The sequence below is a fragment of the Penicillium longicatenatum genome (assembly GCF_028827895.1).
Source record: "Penicillium longicatenatum strain IBT 33135 chromosome Unknown contig_4_segment0_segment0, whole genome shotgun sequence".
NCBI classification, from domain to species: domain Eukaryota; kingdom Fungi; phylum Ascomycota; class Eurotiomycetes; order Eurotiales; family Aspergillaceae; genus Penicillium; species Penicillium longicatenatum.
Window position 1 is genome coordinate 2983133 of NW_026643122.1, and position 17223 is coordinate 3000355.

Genomic DNA, 17223 nt, shown 5'->3' on the forward strand with positions numbered 1-17223 from the left:
ATCATTCGTTTCAATCGTGCCACCCTTGGGTGAGAGCTTTTGAAGCATATAATTGCCGCGCTATGGGATCAACGTAGAGTCGTGGACACCAAACCCCCATATAAACCGACGAAGAAAGCTTAGATACAAAGTGTATCCGTATACAAGGTGCATAGTAGAGCGCTTGAGATATTGGCACTCACCGGCATTCCTCGGGTAATTAGCCGGGGGGTTTGGTGCTCGGAGTCCGGCATATTACCGTTGTTAGTGCCGTGGGCGATGTTCATCAATCACGTTGGGAACCCACAAATCTTTTCGATGGAAGCGATTAATATTGGCGAAAGCTGAATTCAAGCCCTCTCGTTCAAGTTCTAGTATGACTGATTACTCAATTTCCTTGACTTTCCAAACACAGAAAAGGGACATTCAATTTTTACGTCGTGAATAGCGTCATCTTCATAACATCGCATCAGCCAATCGCCATCCAGTCATTTAGCACATCGCACATTTGACTCAAGATTACCTTCAAAGTGCAAATGATAAAATTCAGAACAAAGCGTCTACCCCCACTTCGTGGACCATCTCATGCGCGTCGTAATGATCACCTTCGGCACTTGAGTGATTTTTGCCGGGCTATCGTTGGAAACCGTTCTCCGGGGGTCCCATGCGCTAATCTGGTAGCTATTTTGTAGGTGCATGTAGGAGCACATGTACCTAGAAGTCGACCACGTGGGCGTCGAATGTTCTTTGCGATGGTGGCGGCTCTTGTACTATAATGTGGCTTTCTTTAGTACAAAGTACATTTATCGCTTGAATATATATTGTGGCGACTACAGGACCGACACATACCTAAACAAGAACGATTGAAAGGAATCCCATCTACTAATAAGATCAATGTCTAGAATTAGAAAGCTGGACTCTGTAGTCTTCAAAATAAACATTACCTCATCACAATTTTGCGATCAATGAAGTTGAGTCCTGGATGTGTTGCGGGTCATTATGTAGCTGAGCAACGGTAAATCCCGCCTTCAGGGCTGCGATGGCAGATGCCAAGACCGTGTTCTAGGTCAGCCACGCGGCTTAGCTATTCATTCTGTGCTTGTTCTTTCCACGCTTATCCCCGATCCGATGTAGCATCAGTGCCAATCCAGCCAGTCATGCCGCTTTTGATCGGAACGTGCAAGGTACCGGGAAGACCCACTAGGTTATCCACCAATCGCCATCAATGTAATACTGATGCATCTCCACTCATTTCGAGTGCGGGCACCTGTCCATGGGGAAGCCGGCCAGTAACTCACTCTCCGAATGCAACGTGCTGCACAATGTCGCCTGTTCCGGGCGTTCTTGGCTGGGCGGATGTCTTGGCGACGGCGCCTCCAGGCTTGTAAGCGAAGAGGGGATCCCGTGTACGGACCTTGTGGCCGACTGGTTCTCCGCATTGCCCTGCGCCAGGTATAAGATCGTGTGCAATGCCAGGCTGATCACTTCTTTTTTCTCTTCGCATCGACTGTATTATTCGCGATCGGCAGTGATAATAGACAATCGAAGTCATGTTCACTAAGCAGACCCTGACCGCCTTTGTTGGCGCATTGGCTCTGGCTTCGGCCAAGACCATCTCTACCAGTGATGAGTACCCCTCCGCTGCTGAGATCGCCGCCTCCAAGGCCTCTGTCCTGCCTTACTCTCCCGTCTCGAACGTGAAGGGCTTGGCTTTCAACCGCTTTGCTCAGATTTGGATCGAGAACACCGTGAGTGGTCACAAGGGTTAATTGACCCGATACCATTCATGTTCGCAAGCTAATCTCATATCAAGGACTTCCAAACTGCTGCGGATGATAAGAACTTTGCCAAGTTGGCCAAGGAGGGTATCCTCTTGACCAACTACTTTGCCTTGACTCACCCCTCGGAGCCCAACTACGCTGCCTCCGCCGGCGGTGATGCCTTCGGCATGGACAACGACGACTTCCAGCAGATTCCTGCCAATGTCTCCACCATTGCCGACATGTTCGACACCAAGCGCATTTCCTGGGGCCAGTACCAAGAGGATATGCCCTACGCCGGCTACCAGGGCTACCGGTACCCCGAGTCCGGATCGAACGCGTATGTGCGCAAGCACGACCCGCTCATCCTCTTCGACTCCGTCACCAACGACGCCGTCCGTCCTCGCCAGATCAAGAACTTCACCACCTTCTACGAGGATCTTGAGCACGAGCGCATCCCCCAGTACATGTTCATTACCCCCAACATGACCAACGATGCTCACGACACCAACATCACCGTTGCCGGTAACTTCCTTGAGAGCTTCGTGCCCCCTCTCCTCAAGAACCACTACTTCTCCAAGGATGCTCTTATCCTGGTTACTTTCGATGAGTCTGGGAACTACTCCGTCCCCAACCGTGTCTACAGCTTCCTCGTTGGTGGTGCCGTCCCCGAGCACCTGAAGGGTACCACCGATGATACCTTCTACACCCACTACAGCATCATCGCCTCCCTCGCTGCTAACTGGGGTCTTCCTTCCCTCGGCCGCTGGGATTGTGGTGCCAACCTCCTTAAACTCGTTGCTGAGAAGACCGGCTACGTGAACTGGAATGTCGACTATGACAACGTCTACATCAACGAGACTAACCCTGGTCCCATGTCCGATGGTGATTACTCCACCTACGAGCCCCTGTGGCCCAACCCTGCTACCTCCGGCAAGTGTACCGCTGGACACGGCATCCTTGATGTCGTTAAGCGCACTTACCACGGCCTGAAGGCTACCTTCGACTACTCTTCTCCCGTTCCTTACGACTCCAGGTCGGGTACTAACCTTGGTATCAAGTACTTCCGCACCGTGGTATGTTCTCTTGTGCCGAGCTTTGAATGAACGCTTTGCTAACTGATTTTACAGAAGGGAAAGAAGGAGACTCACATTACTGCTTAAATTCTCCATTGGGAGAAAAAGTAACGATAGACACCTGGATTTCCAGGTCTTATTGTGTCATTTTATACACGTATATACTAATTGTAACAAATTCAATCCCGAAGTTTTCGGATAATTTTGAAGTTCGGAGAGATCCTGGATGTTCTCGAGGGCCTAATTGAATCCATTTGTAAATTAGAATAACAACATCGAAACCAAGAATTTATGGAAGATTATTCCATTACCTGAACTTCTAAATGGTCGTCCTCGACACGCTAAAATCTTATTCAGAAAATTCAGCGGAAAGTAATGGTGAATTCCAATGAGAGGTTACGAAGGAGGATAGAATGGATTGAGCTATATTTTGGAGCAGGCGGAAGCTCTATTAATAGTCTGGAGGAAACTTCCGAGGTTAGGGCTGAGGGCAGAAACAAGAAAAAGACAAAATTTCAAACTTGCAAAAGCAAAATAGTACTTAAACACTGAAACCGTGGAGCTTCCTAGATATATTGTCGCTTTTAAACATATATAAGTACACACGATCTGATTGTTATCCATTGGGAAAATACCGTCGGCACTATTGGCATTGTAAAGACGTTGTCAAGGAGAAGGAAGTGGTACAGATAATGTACTAGAGCAGCAGGCATCAGCTCCTGAAGTTTTCTTGCACAGAACAAGGAGAAATGGGGGAAAACTCGGGAGGGGCCGACCGGCAGAGATCGACCAGTAAGCCTGCTAATGAGGCTCAAAACCATATGCCATTGTGATTGACCGAAGCGGATGACGTGGTGAATAGGCCACTGAAGAAGTGATCTATCATTTTCAGTCCCGGGAAATATTAGCCGAAGTTATTTAATCCAAGGCATTTGAAAGTTGAGAGTTCCATCCCCGGGAGATAATGCAGAATCCCTGTCTTTCTGGCACCGTTTTCTGGCACCGGTGCCAGAAAGACAGGGATTCTGCAGGCAACTACATCAGGCAGCTGCCCCTTCCCTGCTCCACCAGCAAGTAAGATCCTCCACCCCTTCCCCACTATCCGGGCTATCACTTCATCGACCAGTCCCCTTATGCGCCATGTTTACTTATAAAATTCACAGTGTTTGTGTTTGCTATTTTTCGATATTGATATGGCTAATGGACAGGGGACTTAGCCTAGAAATCTTTCAACAATCTTGCTGAGCTGACTTCTAAAATTGATTGATTATACGAGGTGGCTAATGAACAATCTTGGAATGAAGGAGACAGAATATAGAGTATAATTCGAGACAGTTTATGTAAAGCTTTAAATAGGCCCCTGAATTTATGCACTGCCTTGCTTGGTCATGATCTTACCTTCACCTGGCTCCCCAACTGATCCGAAATCATCACAAGATGTCTCTTAAAGCTCTCATAAAGTCAACTAAAAAAGTGCAGGCCCTCACATATGAGGTGACTAGGCTCGAAGGGGAGATTGAAATCACCGATTGCACAATTGGCAAGAACAGACCTAAATTTACAACAAATGTCGTTTGTCGCATGAGCAGCACAATGCGCCATGTCTCGATAAGAAGCATAACACGATGATGAGATTCGTGGTGGAACTTTTCAAAAATGAAAACTCCAAACGAAACCATGACAGAAAGCTTGCCCTCTTCATTTTCCCTCTATCGCCTAGAGACTTCTTCTTCTTTGGGTTCATGGCATATCTATTCCGAATTATCGGTGTGTCTTTCAAGGCTCAGAGCCTACAGGTGGATCCGAGCCTACGGAAGCCAGGAAATTATCTGTTTGGTCATTGAAATATCCGACCGTCACATAGTGCCTTAAACCTACTCAGTGGTAAAGGATAAGTAGGCGAGCGCGTTGAAGGACGCATAGGCACTGTCCTAGATGGGCGTCACCGAAATCCGTTAAATAATCATTAAAATTAATATCTTTGAGATGGGCACTTGCCGGAACTAAGCCAGGTGACGTATTACTGTGCCGTTGCGAGGGTTGTTTGCGTTCGTCTTCGTCGATCATCCACTGACAGACCGGGTACGAGAAATCAATCGTCAAAGTCTGTAAATCTTCATCTTGCGTAGTACATGAAGACAGCTACCGCTAAATCTCAGCTTCCATGTAGCTAGAATCAGGATCTTCATGCATCAGAGGGTTACAATTGGTAGGAAGCCATCCGAAGTAGATCAACTAGAGTGATTTCGTTTTCCATTATCTATTGTCATTTTACAGATCGACTCGTCTTGCCAGCCGAACGTGTGGATATCTGAATATGACGCTATGATTCGCGCCATTGTTCGACATGCTCGTCTTTTAGTCTGTGCACCTACCCAAATGGGCGGGCCCCTGGGCCCACCAGGGCAACCATCGGGGGACCGAGTGCGCATTATTTGCTTTTCTTTCTTCTCAGTCGACGGTTTAAACAACGATTATGTTGAAATTTGAAATCGACATTCTTTTCCAGCTGTAAGGTAAAAAATTATATATTCTTCTCATCCCTGAGATTCTGTATGTGGGTTTAAACCTTTCATCCTCAGCTGCGTAGGACGCTGAAAGCTTCGTCAGAAAATCAGCGCAGAAATTTTTTTTTAGCCATCAATACTCCCGATGCCTTGTCCGAACTGCCCTCTCGGCTGCTGCCAGTATGTTGTGCCATTGAATGAACCTCACGAACAACCAGCCAATATCTTAAAACATGGCAGACATCGCCCTCTAGCACCGCGACGACCGGGGCCAGATCACCCGTCTTTGCATCAAACCAATGTAATCCCCTCGTTTGATGTTGCCAGTGAAACCAATGCCTGGTTTCAGAGCGCTCATGCCAGTCCGGAGTACAGAAACACTTCGTTCAATACCATGCAGTATACGGCAAATCCCACCCCAGTGCAAGTGGCTGAATACCGAGCAAACCACTATCAGCCAAGGGACAATGGGTATAACATTGCACCCTATGCCCGCCCTACTGCTTTCGTTACCAACTCCACAACCCAGGGACAAACGTCAAGGCCTAGCCGCGCTATAGCTAGAGCTAGGCCGACATCTCACCAAAACACTGCTTCGCCTCACGTCGAGGCTTTCAGATGCGACTGGGAAGGATGCTCGTATAGAGGGACCTTCAATCGCAGAGCTGACCTGAATCGGCATATCGAGACACAGCACATGTTCCCAAATGCATACAAATGTCCATTTCCACAATGTGGAAGCGTGCACAATAGGGAAGATAACCTGCAAGCTCATTTGAGAAAGATCCATGGTCTATCTCAGTCACTCAGGTAATTTGACCCTTGATGGGGCCACTGGTGTGGGTTGACTTCAAGCGAGAAAGAAAGAAATTCATCCACGTGCGCTGACGTTCGGGCTGAAGGCCTAAATCATCAGGCATTTGAAGGCGATGCCAACAATATATCATTAGGTGGAACTTATCTAAATATTTGCTTTTGGTTTTTCTTCGTCGTGTTGATTCTTTTTCATGAATGTGTTGCTCCGCGGAACTTTATATATCATGTACCTTCCAATGAGAACATTTGAAAAGCCGTCAAAAGTGAAGAAAAGTTCTACCTCCAGGTATAGCAATTTGAAACCCCCTTGCTAAAAAAAGTTTCTTATAGTAGGTAGCAGAGAACTTAGAATAGTTGGTATTTTAAGGATGGTTTTGGGGCTCACTCCAGAAATTTCTTACAAGTCTAATGATTAATTTTGCGGGGAATTTTGGATGGACCCTAGCGAAGGCCCGAGGCCGCAGTGAGGGGGAAATAGAAACCTTGGTCACGCGTCTTCTCACAAGTAGTCAAGACTCGATCTAAGAGAAGAGGCTCCGAGTTGAGTGGTTAGTCGATAATGAGCAGGTAGGCTTTCGGCGATTTTCTGTTGGGGTAGATGGGATCCACTACCTTGTCAAGCAGGCCTGAGTTATGTCAGATTAGTCCTACGTTATTTCCCCACCCCCCATGTTCGCGGAAAAAACTTAATTGCAGTTCAATAAATTGGATATCTCTGGCGTGCATCGCAAAAACAAGGAAAACTGCCCAAGAGCACGAGGGGCGGGATATGCGGGTCTTCATGCAGATATGACGTGACAATGGGCGAGAACAATGTGGGTGTAAGGGTGAAAATAATCTCCGGCTACAAAGAGACTCTGAATTGATAGGTGATGAGGGAACACCACGAAAGGCCATCGAGCGAACTGAGCGCAGGACAATGGGAGCTGAGATGTCCGACTTGCACGCTAGTGGTGCCTAAGATGCGGTGACGAACTCGAGGCTGATGGGGATAGGGACAATATCAAAACTTGCCATTATCCTGTGTGAACTAACGCCTGTCAGATGCATCATGCAGCTACGTACCGATATGTGTGGGCGATCGCCCACCCTCCAAATTTCCTTATTGGCCCCGCAGATTTGGCGGTAAAGAGATGCCACGAGATGGCGGTAATTTTCCTGAGTTAACATTCCCGTTACGGTATTAGTCTGATTTTCCCACTCAGCGAACAAGACGATGTATCATTAATACGAATGTGACCGCTAGCGCTAGATCCAGTCTAGCAATATATCCTGATCGTCCCTTTATGTTTAGTGACAGGAGGGTTCGGCCCCTGACCCACTTGGGTAAAGGAGAATTTGGAAAACTTGATAGCCAGTTAGAGGTCTTCGTTGCGTTTAGGTAGGATGGAGGATTAGCCTTATTGGATCCAACGGGCTACGTAGGTGGAGAAGACCAAGGTATAGAGCAGCGTATGGGAACCTTGGGAAACCGGGGGCAAAAACTGCCTCGGTCTTGCAATAGGACGTTGTTCTGGGCACAGGACCTATCGCCCTTCGCCCATCAAACGGTGAGGGAAACGTCGTGGCCATAAATTCGCGCTTCGCCACCGCAGATACATTCATGCTGTTCACATCTCAAAGTGCAAAGTGCAATTCATCCAACCTTATTCCTACAATCAACCACTCCAATACTTATTATTTGACTCAACGATCTTCTACAATGGCCTTTTCTGACCGCATTTTCCAATATTGCTGGTCAGAAATGCCATCTAGTGGCATCCCAGAAAGATCCCTCGATACCCCGAGTCCCAATGTGGACATGTCGATAACTTCGCAACAACAGCAACCGACATGGCAAACTGTCGATCGCACTGTTTTTAGCTCTTCGCCAGATACCATCAATACACGTCCCAATTCGGGGTCAGTGCCAAATGCCTCTTCGCAAAGCACCCACACCCTCTTTAGTGTGATGCGTCGTGCGGTGCCTCTACACCAAGAGCAGACAATTAGGCAACTAGCAAGGCCTCCTCAAACAAAAGAACAAGGATACACTTTTGCATCCCAGACAACATTGCCAACTCAGATCCCACCGTGGGACTATGCAGATTTCCTAGCTTGCGGGGAACATTACGGATCACATCAGCCTCCACCGAGTGAGAGACTCAAATGCGACTGGAAAGGTTGTCGGTACACTGGGACGTTTGGCCGAAAGGCTGAGCTTAAGCGCCATGTCGATACGCAACATATCTCCCCAAGAGCATACAAATGTCCAAAATGTGGCCGACCGCACAACAGGGATGACAACATGAATGGACATTTGCGCAGAGTTCACGGGTCAGATATCCAAGCTACGGAGAAGTGACACGGTGTTTATGCATTAGACATATCTTATACGTACTTTTGGCTTTGAGCCTCTCGTTGTAGACCATGTTGATTTTATATGTTGATTGGAAAATTGAAAGCAAACACAAGTTCTAGAACACAGATTAAATCATTATAATTAGGCTCCAATGGAACTCTCCATACCTCACGTGAACCACATCCTATCTCCACAAGTCTCCATAAACCTGCAGGGTACAGCTTGGCAATTCCAAAGCAGCTTCCCCGGGGATGTCCACGTCATAAGAGCCTCAAGGTAACAGTCTAATCACATTTAGGCACCGGGTCCCAAGCCCCAAGATCCGGTGCAACCAGAGGAAAAGTGATCCGACACTCCTATTGGTCTGGCTGACACATTCCCGCCGATCATGGTCACTCGACAAACTCAATGCAGTAGTCAAGCTCTCAAGGTTGTGAACCTTGTCTCCTTGAATGCGGACCTTCCCATGTGCAACATAGCTTCCAGCTGTTCCAGCGGCTAGGCCTTTACCAGGAAGCTTGGTTCTTGAACATTCCAGTCCTTGATTGGTCCGCCCTACTTTCGAATCTGAGAGGTTCGTTCCATCTTGGGATGGGGGACATAGCTTCCTTGTTGATCATTGCTTAGCTTGGTAGGTGTTGTTGTTGATCTTCGCGTTACTAGGCGTCGCAAGCACGTGGAGTTGCTGTGCTACTATGTAACTCGAGCACATGGTTGCATTATGATTCAGGCGTAAGGAGGTTTCGAATTGATATTATTTGTTCGGGGAAGTTTGGAGGGGATTGATTGGGCGTATGCAGATTCTGAGGCGAGACATGCTTTTTGCCCTGTCACTAATGATCGTCTTGACGTCCTTTCCTGAATTGCATCAAGGGGGCCATCCTTTTGTTTACTGTAGATTATTGTTTATTATATCAATTTTTATTTATATCTTCCTTATGACTCACCATCAATTCCGTCATTTCCGTCCAGGCTGAAAGTTTCATCTTTATACGAGTTCCTAGTTCCTAGATATCCTTTTGGCAAATCTTGAATCATGTCGTTTCACAATGATCTTCCGTACAACACGGACCCCTGGTTGAGCAGGGCCCAAGGGGCATTGGAGTACCCCACATATCCCCACGAACCCCTGTCAACCCTCTCTCCGGTCCAAGAAGGCCTTCATATCTCCGACCCAGAACTATTAAGCTTCCCGCTGCAAAACGGAGCCGAACACATGAACCCCACGTTTCCAGAGACACCTCGACTATCCAGATCGCATTTCAATTCTCCTTCTACGGAGGGAGCATACCCGTACACGCCCACGCAACCCCTCGCACACTCTCCGGACTTCACTAGAATGCACCAGTCCCGCGACGTAGCCTACGGCACAATTGCACGCCTGCAACCAAAGCCCACAAGCTACAGCCCCTGTTACTCCCCAAACACACCAATCGAACCCGCCCTTCCAACGAGGGATAACTACCCAATCCACCGCCGAACATCCAGTGCATCCAGTGCTTCTAGCCCGACATACATCGACCGATCATTCCAGCAGAGCGGTTGGAAATGCGAGTGGAGGGGATGTAGGTACACAGGTGCATTTGGACGAAAGTTCGAATTGAAGCGACATGTCGAGACGCAGCATATTTTTCGGAACGCCTTCGAGTGCCCGGATCCAAGGTGTAGAAAGGGATACAACCGAAAAGATAACCTGGAGGAACATCTGCGGAGAGCCCATGATATGTAAGACTGAGGTGTGAGTTGAGTTATGTGTGTTTCGTGTGATTTTCTATTCCCTCTCCTTTCATCTTTCCTTGGTTCTTATCTCTTGTTATCGTTCTGCTTTTTTGTCTCATTGCTTATCTGCTGTTTGGTTCGGGTTCTGAATCTATACATCTAAGCTGGACTAGTGACAAGGGATAATATAATCATTTTTGCGTTGTTTTTAATCGAATCTTCAATGGCGTCATATAAACAGAACACCGACCGGGCCCCAAGCCACATAATATGCAAATGCTAAACTACCACCAGGGCAGTATGCAATATTACCATAATTAACACAACCGTCACTACCACCGTCCCCTACAAGAGAACCCATCGAGGTCCTTGAATAGTACATCTTATCCCGCCGCGTAAGTACTCTTCTTCCGCAACCCTTCCCCAAACTTCCACAAGATAATCGGAGCCGGAATACCGATACCAAGAGATACGAACGCCAACAAACTATTTCCCCATCCGTAATGCAACGCATTAAACATGTAAGGCGCAAAAAGCGGGAATCCAAATCCAGCCAGTGAACGCAAAAACGCACCTGCTGCCAGTGCACTAGCCGCAAACCGCGTATACGTATCAACCATATACGTCTGAATACACTGGAATGCCATGATCGTTCCCATTCCAAACAATGCCGCCCCGATATTTGGCGCGATCCAGTGGCAGTGTTCCTGGGCTGTCCAGCCATAGATGAATAGTCCGGCTGGAAGGAGGATGGCGGCGATACTCATAAGCGGGATTCTGAATTCGGGCCGTCCGACTCCACCGTTCCTTGCTGTTAGGCCACGGTAGATTCGGTCTATCAACTGCGCACTGATCTGTGAGCCGAGCCAGAAACCTATTCCGATGGAGATGTAGTTTAGTCCACCGATTCCGGAGGATTCGTTGTAGTATTCTGCACTTGTCCAGAGGGACGGAAATGTGGCGAGCATCAGGTACATCAGACCGTAGATGTAGGCCATATAGACAGCCAGGACTTGGACGATGGGCTGGGTGAGTAAGAGGCGGAATGGTCGAACAAGGGATGTTTGAAGCTTCTGAGTGAATGGTATCTTTTGGAGTTCTGCTTCTGTGTGGTGTTGTTCGCCCGTACCTTTGGTTAGACGCTTTGCGCGGTCGGCGAGAATCTTGGGGGCGTATGTTTCCCGGAGGAAGAATATACCGGCTAATTGAATTACGGCATCGGCGATAGAGACCGACCAGAATACCCAGCGCCAAGTCACGTTTTCCGCAATAAAGCCGCCTGCGATTGGGCCTACGGCTGGGCCAAGTAAAGGAGCGAGACTGTATATAGCAAGACTTTTGCCACGTTGCTCTGGAGGAAAACAGTCTGAGAGAACTCCGCCGCCGATCTAGACTTGTCAGTATGGTAGTCCAGTAAGTGACATTAGAAAGGTACTCACAGCTAGTGGGGCACTACCACCTAATCCTGCAAAAAATCGACAAACGATCATTTGAGTTGTTGTGTTTGCGAATCCGCATCCGATGTTGAAGACCAGGAAGAACAGATTGGCTAGTTGAAGGACGATCGTTCGACCATACACTTCAGACAACGGACCGAGAAAAAGTGGACCAACGGCATATGCGAGGATGAAAATCGACATCGTCAATTGAAGTAGAATCTCAGAGGAGATATTGAAATCAGCCGCCAAGGAATCGAGGGCAGGCGCAACCATACTACTGGAAACGGGCGAGATGAAGGTGAACAACGAGACCATGACGACTGCTGCCCATTTCTTGAGCGTAGGCCAGTTCTTTGGGTTTGCAGAATCATCTGGTCCATCCCATGTTACCTATACTGCATTAGCTCCGCTCGATATGATAATAAACTTTCCGAAAGTGACTAACCAGTTTGGAGTTGGCAAGTGTTGATCTCCCTGTTTTTGACTTTTCAAGGACTTGCCCCGCATTTGGTCCTCTTTCCAAGTCCCTATCCTGCCGGGTACCCTCGGGAAATTCAGTATCCTCTTGTTCCTCTGAGGGTGTGTCCTTGATGTGATATGGGACTGTGTCATCCGGGTATGATCCTGAATATGTGCGGTTCAATCCAATGCTGATTTTGGAAGCTCGGCTCTGTGAACGAGACTGGATTCGTGATGCTGTCGAGTCTGAGTCTGTACTGATTGTCGAGTTCGAACGAGATCTACTCGTATTGTGGTCTTTTTCCACCATGTTTGCCACCCATCAGGAGTCAACAGTAGTGAGAATTTTACCAATCAAGGAAATTTGATAACCCTACAAGATGAGGTAAAATTTAGAGAATGAACAAATTTATTGAATTCTTCAGGCACGCGCCAGGTACAGAAAAAAAGAAACAGCGGAGGAAGGCTTTTATAAAGATTGTAACCACGGATGACTTGCGCCGAGCATAAGAGCTTGATGACCTTCGTAATGCATTAGTGGGGACTTATGGGGATAGAAATGCTTAAGACCGCTTGTTTCCTTTCGTCGTTTCAAGATTCTCGGAGCTTTTCATTGGTCGATTGTGAGGATTGGAAAAATATTGGCAGAAGGCCAGACCGGTGGGTCCAACGTTGAGGAGTTTTACCGGCTAATGGAGGCCTGAACCGGCATCAAAGGGCAGATCGACCAGTCAACGGCGTTAGAATGGGGCTCGGAGTGCCGGTTCAGGCATCGTTTCGGCTCATCGGCACATGTTCACGTGGCGATAAGCTTATCGGACCCTTATCTGCGGCTTATGAAGTCAATCTGCGTTATAATTCTCCGTTCGAAACCCCGTTGGAATATCCGTTCCATTATCCGTTGATTGTCCGCTGAACCCCCTTATCTCCTAATCCCTTAATTCATGGCTTGGCGCATAATAGATCTCGGAGGAGAAAAAGATTTGCGGAAATAGATTACGGTCCAACCCTGTAGAAAGTGGGAATCAATGAATTGATTCTAAACAACAATAACATGGACTAGTAACACCAGTAATCCTACTCCTTCTTCGTGGTATTTTGAAAAGCTGCCTGCATCAAAGGCCACAAAAACTGTAGCTGGCACGGCCGTACTTTTCCAGCTTCATGAGCGGCACCTTCCACTACATCCAATTGACTATCTATGCCGTCAGATTTCCAACTAGCTTGCAAATTCTGCAAAGTTTGAAGTCTTCCCTGAGTCATCGTTGCCAGGTTTCCTCCCTCAGCCAATTTTGGCTCTTTGCCCTTGAGCTTTTGCAACCATTCCCAAAACTCATTGCCCCCATGAACCTCATTATCCGCTGACCCGACCGCTAGCTGTATAGAGACCCGGCGAATTCGTTGCTTGTCAAGCACCAGACCAAACAAACTCTCCAAATCAGCTACCCCGTTCGGCCAATTCAGAGTAGGATTTAACATGGTCGCTCGACCTGGTGCTCCTACACTAATACCTAACAACCGCTCAGGATGTAGGTACAGAAACCTGTGCGCAAACTGCCCACCACCAGAAAAGCCCAGCATAAAAAACCTATCCGTTTCAAGGCCTGGCCACCTTGGCGCGATCTCATCCAGAATAGATAAGAGTGCAAGATCAGACCGAAGTGTCTTAGAGCGCATGCTTTTATACGAATCCAAATCATTAGGCCCGTCGAGACCAGCAGGAAACAAAGGCGCAAGAATAGCACATGGTGTTGACTCTGCGAAGCTCTCAAGTTCTCCTCCGTCAATTGCATCTAACAACCGACGTGTGCCATGTATCCAGACTAGTAAGGGAAGTTTCTTGGCATTTGCTCCAGTTTCGTATTGAGTTGGTGGGATATAGAGCGAATAGGAGATACGAGCATCAGACGCTAATGATTTTAGTGGGACATGGCCGACTAGGTAGGCGGCCTTGAGGAATTGAGGCGGTACATCGTTTGTGGAAAGTGTTTTGCTCATATCGATATTTTTTATGCTTGAAGGAACTAGAAGCTTGTAGTGCTGGTTGCGGTATGAAGTGGGGGCGGTGCCGAAGCGAGACGGATCGTGCCGATGTGCGCTTAGATACCTATGATTCGTCAGTCTGACAACTACAAGGGAAATTTAACGATTTATCCTTGGAATCTCTCCAAAAATATGTTTTTGTAAGTAAGGATCATTGAAATTTATTGGTAAGAGCAATTGGCGAAAGTCAATTCGAAATTCATCATACATGGAATTCAAATCTAATGACAAAATTAGAATGAGGATCAGGAAGTCCAGCTGCTCTACGAAATCGATTTTGATTTAGCCTGTTGATATGCTATAAGCTATTCCGGTTCATCAAGAAGCCTTCGTGGTCTAGTTGGTTATGACGTTGGTCTCATATCACTTTCATATGACGCTCCTGTTAACAGGACTGCTATCCGAAGGTCTCCAGTTCGATCCTGGACGAGGGCATTCTTCTTTTTTCTGTTTCTTTTTTTCTTCACCGGATATACAGGCTTCACTTGTGCCCGCTAGACGTTGATTGGCATGTTAACAACTCGAAGCCGGGTCAAAGTGATGGACTTCGCGGAGCGCAGCAGGCCCCGTGCGAGTCGTCGTTGAAGTGGCGACAATGGGTGTATTGTAAAATAAGCGATTGGGTCTAGAAAGTGTTAAGCCTAGGCAATCACTACGTTTAGAGAACAGAGGGTTTTATGGAGCAATTTTTGTGCGACCTTTTATAAGTGCCTGTGAGTCACTTTGGAGATGTGGTCAAACAGAAAGAATGCGAGAATTATGGCAGCACTGGCTAGTGTTCGCAATGTTCCACTGGCAATGTAGAACATCTTGAGTTCTGCCTGCGTGTGAAGCACGAAGTCTGAGAAGTCAGTGAGCTGATGGAGCCATGAATCTGACACTTGGGGTTGCTTGGAGGTTTATCATTCAAGACCTCGGCATTCTGGGCGCCACAGCATTGACTCACCGCATCCCGTATACATCGTCTTTGAAAAATGAGGATTGAGAAAGTACCACAATGAAGTCTTTTGCGCCAGTGGCAGACAAGCTTTCCAATAAAGACTCAGCAAGAGTAGTATGCTTTCACAGCTTCTTCAAGCCAGTCTCGGAATAAGCAGAATCGACTTGAAAGCATCCACCACTGACTTGGAGATTGTCCATGCCACATGAGAAATCGTAAAAGGAGCAACTAAAGTGCCCACATGGCCCGAGGTGGGAATATGGAATTTAACATCACCACGGAAAAACACCAAAGATTTTGCATTCAAGACAGCGAATTTTGAAGGGCTCAAGTGAAAGACCCGCATTAAAGCATTCTCGGATGGATTTGGAGACAAGACCTAGAACTTTGGTAAGATGTGCAATATTAAGCCCGACTATGTTTGGGCCGAGGGGCTGATGGCCTGTGTCTTAACACTAAATGACGTACGCAGTATTCCAGAAAACGGAGGAGATGTATGGTGCAGCTTTGGGCTCACCGTAAAGGGAAGGTAGGTGCGGGTGGTGAGTAGAGGATGAGAAGATAAGTAATACGGAAAGGGACCTTCTTATGTTGCAGATTTCAGATCATGAGTGGAAGATGGGTGACGTCGCTTGATCATCTCTTCATCATCTTCATCGCCTAGTCATATCTCAGCAGCTTCATCTCCATTTAACAATATAGAATCATGGTCGGCTATAAAAGTACAACCGCCGTCGGATTGATCTTAATATAGTAAGTGGAGATGAAGGAGGCCATTCCATGACTAGGAGATGGGATGGTAAGATACGGAGACGGAGACACGATGGGTGAGGAGAAGAGAGAAAAAACAAAAAAGGCAACCATTTGCACAGGAATTTGGATTTATAGGCTTCAAGTCAATACAAAGTCAATGACATTCTATCCGTGTCATGAGACCAAGCTGTTGCATATCGAAACATCGATTTCAGACTGTAGGACCTTTGAAGACAACTTATTCACTTCCCTTACATGACTGTGGATAATCAACCCAGGATAGTACTTCGGCAGGTTTTCAAGTCCGGGAGGATAGGAACTAGAGCGGAACCCAGCCACTTACTCGGTGGAACATATCGGATCCGAGCTGGAAGTAGTGAAACATGGGGAGGATAAAGATGTGGGGAGGCGGGGTGGCGGGACATCAAGACAGAAGGCGGGGGGTGTGGCCAGGAAAGTAAGGCGCCCAAGCCTGGGCAGTCTGTCTCCAAAGGCTTCGCATCTTAGACAAGCGATGTTTTACTATTCACATTCTACATCGTAGACATGTCAGGCACCGGGAATGTGTGGTACAGCCACTGAATCTGTTTGCCACTCTATTCAGATTGGATAGAAACAACCCACATCCCCACCGTGGATTAAAAGTTTCCACGATATTAATAGAAACCGATCAGTTAATCTGATAGCATATGCTTGTTTCACAATCTCCCAATGTTATGACACACTGTGCCTGCTAATCAACCCCCGCCAGCCACGGAGTACGTACGTCCCTACGTAACCACGTCGATCTCGTCTCACGCGCCCCACTCAATTTCCCCAACCAGTCTAGTGGCCTTCCCTATCCACAACAATGAAGTCACTCGGAATGCATTTGCATGGCCCTCGGCGCACTCCGTGGCAGGCTTGCCCAATTTTCACTGGCTGCCCCCATGGAGGCGTAGCGATAGCCTGGGAGCAGTGCCACTGGGGGGTTCAGGCCGTCGTGGTCGCAGTGCAGGGACCGTCGCCAAGACCCAGTATACGTACGGCAGGAACGGCCACAAACCTTGGCAGGGATCGTCGGTCGAAACATATTGTCCTTAAAATCCTTCGTTGCTCTGGAAGGCTCGAAAGATTTAAGAACCTGTCACGATCCACTTTTTGAAGACCCTGAATTTTCCCCAACTTTCTTCCATCGCTTTTGCGCAAGGTTACTGTACGTTGCCCGTCTGGATCCTTATTTACAGTATCCCCAGTACTAACTTGCATCTAGATAAGGCATTCTTCAATATGCTCGCTTTGCCCTTCTACATTACGGCTCTGGCTCTCTTCCTAGCCACCGCCGCTGCCTCTCCCCCTCCAACAACGCGATATCCAATGGTCCTTCGATCTCTTCCCTACACCGCAATGTA

General features: G+C 47.6%; 5 protein-coding genes across 5 annotated transcripts; 3 read left to right on the forward strand and 2 right to left on the reverse strand.

The window, feature by feature from the left end:
- Positions 1–1529: 1529 nt before the first annotated feature.
- N7484_007938 (putative acid phosphatase) lies at positions 1530–2902 on the forward strand (the record flags this gene model as incomplete). Its single annotated transcript, XM_057118325.1, has 3 exons — positions 1530–1727; positions 1793–2815; positions 2870–2902. 3 exons carry the CDS (start codon positions 1530–1532, stop codon positions 2900–2902), a joined length of 1254 nt encoding a protein of 417 aa, XP_056971360.1.
- A 4938-nt stretch (positions 2903–7840) lies between these two features.
- Positions 7841–8482, forward strand: N7484_007939 (uncharacterized protein; the record flags this gene model as incomplete). The annotated part of the gene is made up of 1 exon (XM_057118326.1): positions 7841–8482. One exon carries the CDS (start codon positions 7841–7843, stop codon positions 8480–8482), a length of 642 nt encoding a protein of 213 aa, XP_056971361.1.
- Positions 8483–9515: 1033 nt separating this feature from the next.
- N7484_007940 (uncharacterized protein) lies at positions 9516–10208 on the forward strand (the record flags this gene model as incomplete). Its single annotated transcript, XM_057118327.1, has 1 exon — positions 9516–10208. One exon carries the CDS (start codon positions 9516–9518, stop codon positions 10206–10208), a length of 693 nt encoding a protein of 230 aa, XP_056971362.1.
- Positions 10209–10581: 373 nt separating this feature from the next.
- On the reverse strand, positions 10582–12406 carry N7484_007941 (MFS transporter; the record flags this gene model as incomplete). Its single annotated transcript, XM_057118328.1, has 3 exons — positions 10582–11586; positions 11638–12027; positions 12083–12406. The coding sequence occupies 3 exons, from the start codon at positions 12404–12406 to the stop codon at positions 10582–10584; spliced, it is 1719 nt and encodes a 572-aa protein (XP_056971363.1).
- A 767-nt stretch (positions 12407–13173) lies between these two features.
- N7484_007942 (uncharacterized protein) lies at positions 13174–14094 on the reverse strand (the record flags this gene model as incomplete). Its single annotated transcript, XM_057118329.1, has 1 exon — positions 13174–14094. The coding sequence occupies one exon, from the start codon at positions 14092–14094 to the stop codon at positions 13174–13176; it is 921 nt and encodes a 306-aa protein (XP_056971364.1).
- Positions 14095–17223: the final 3129 nt, after the last annotated feature.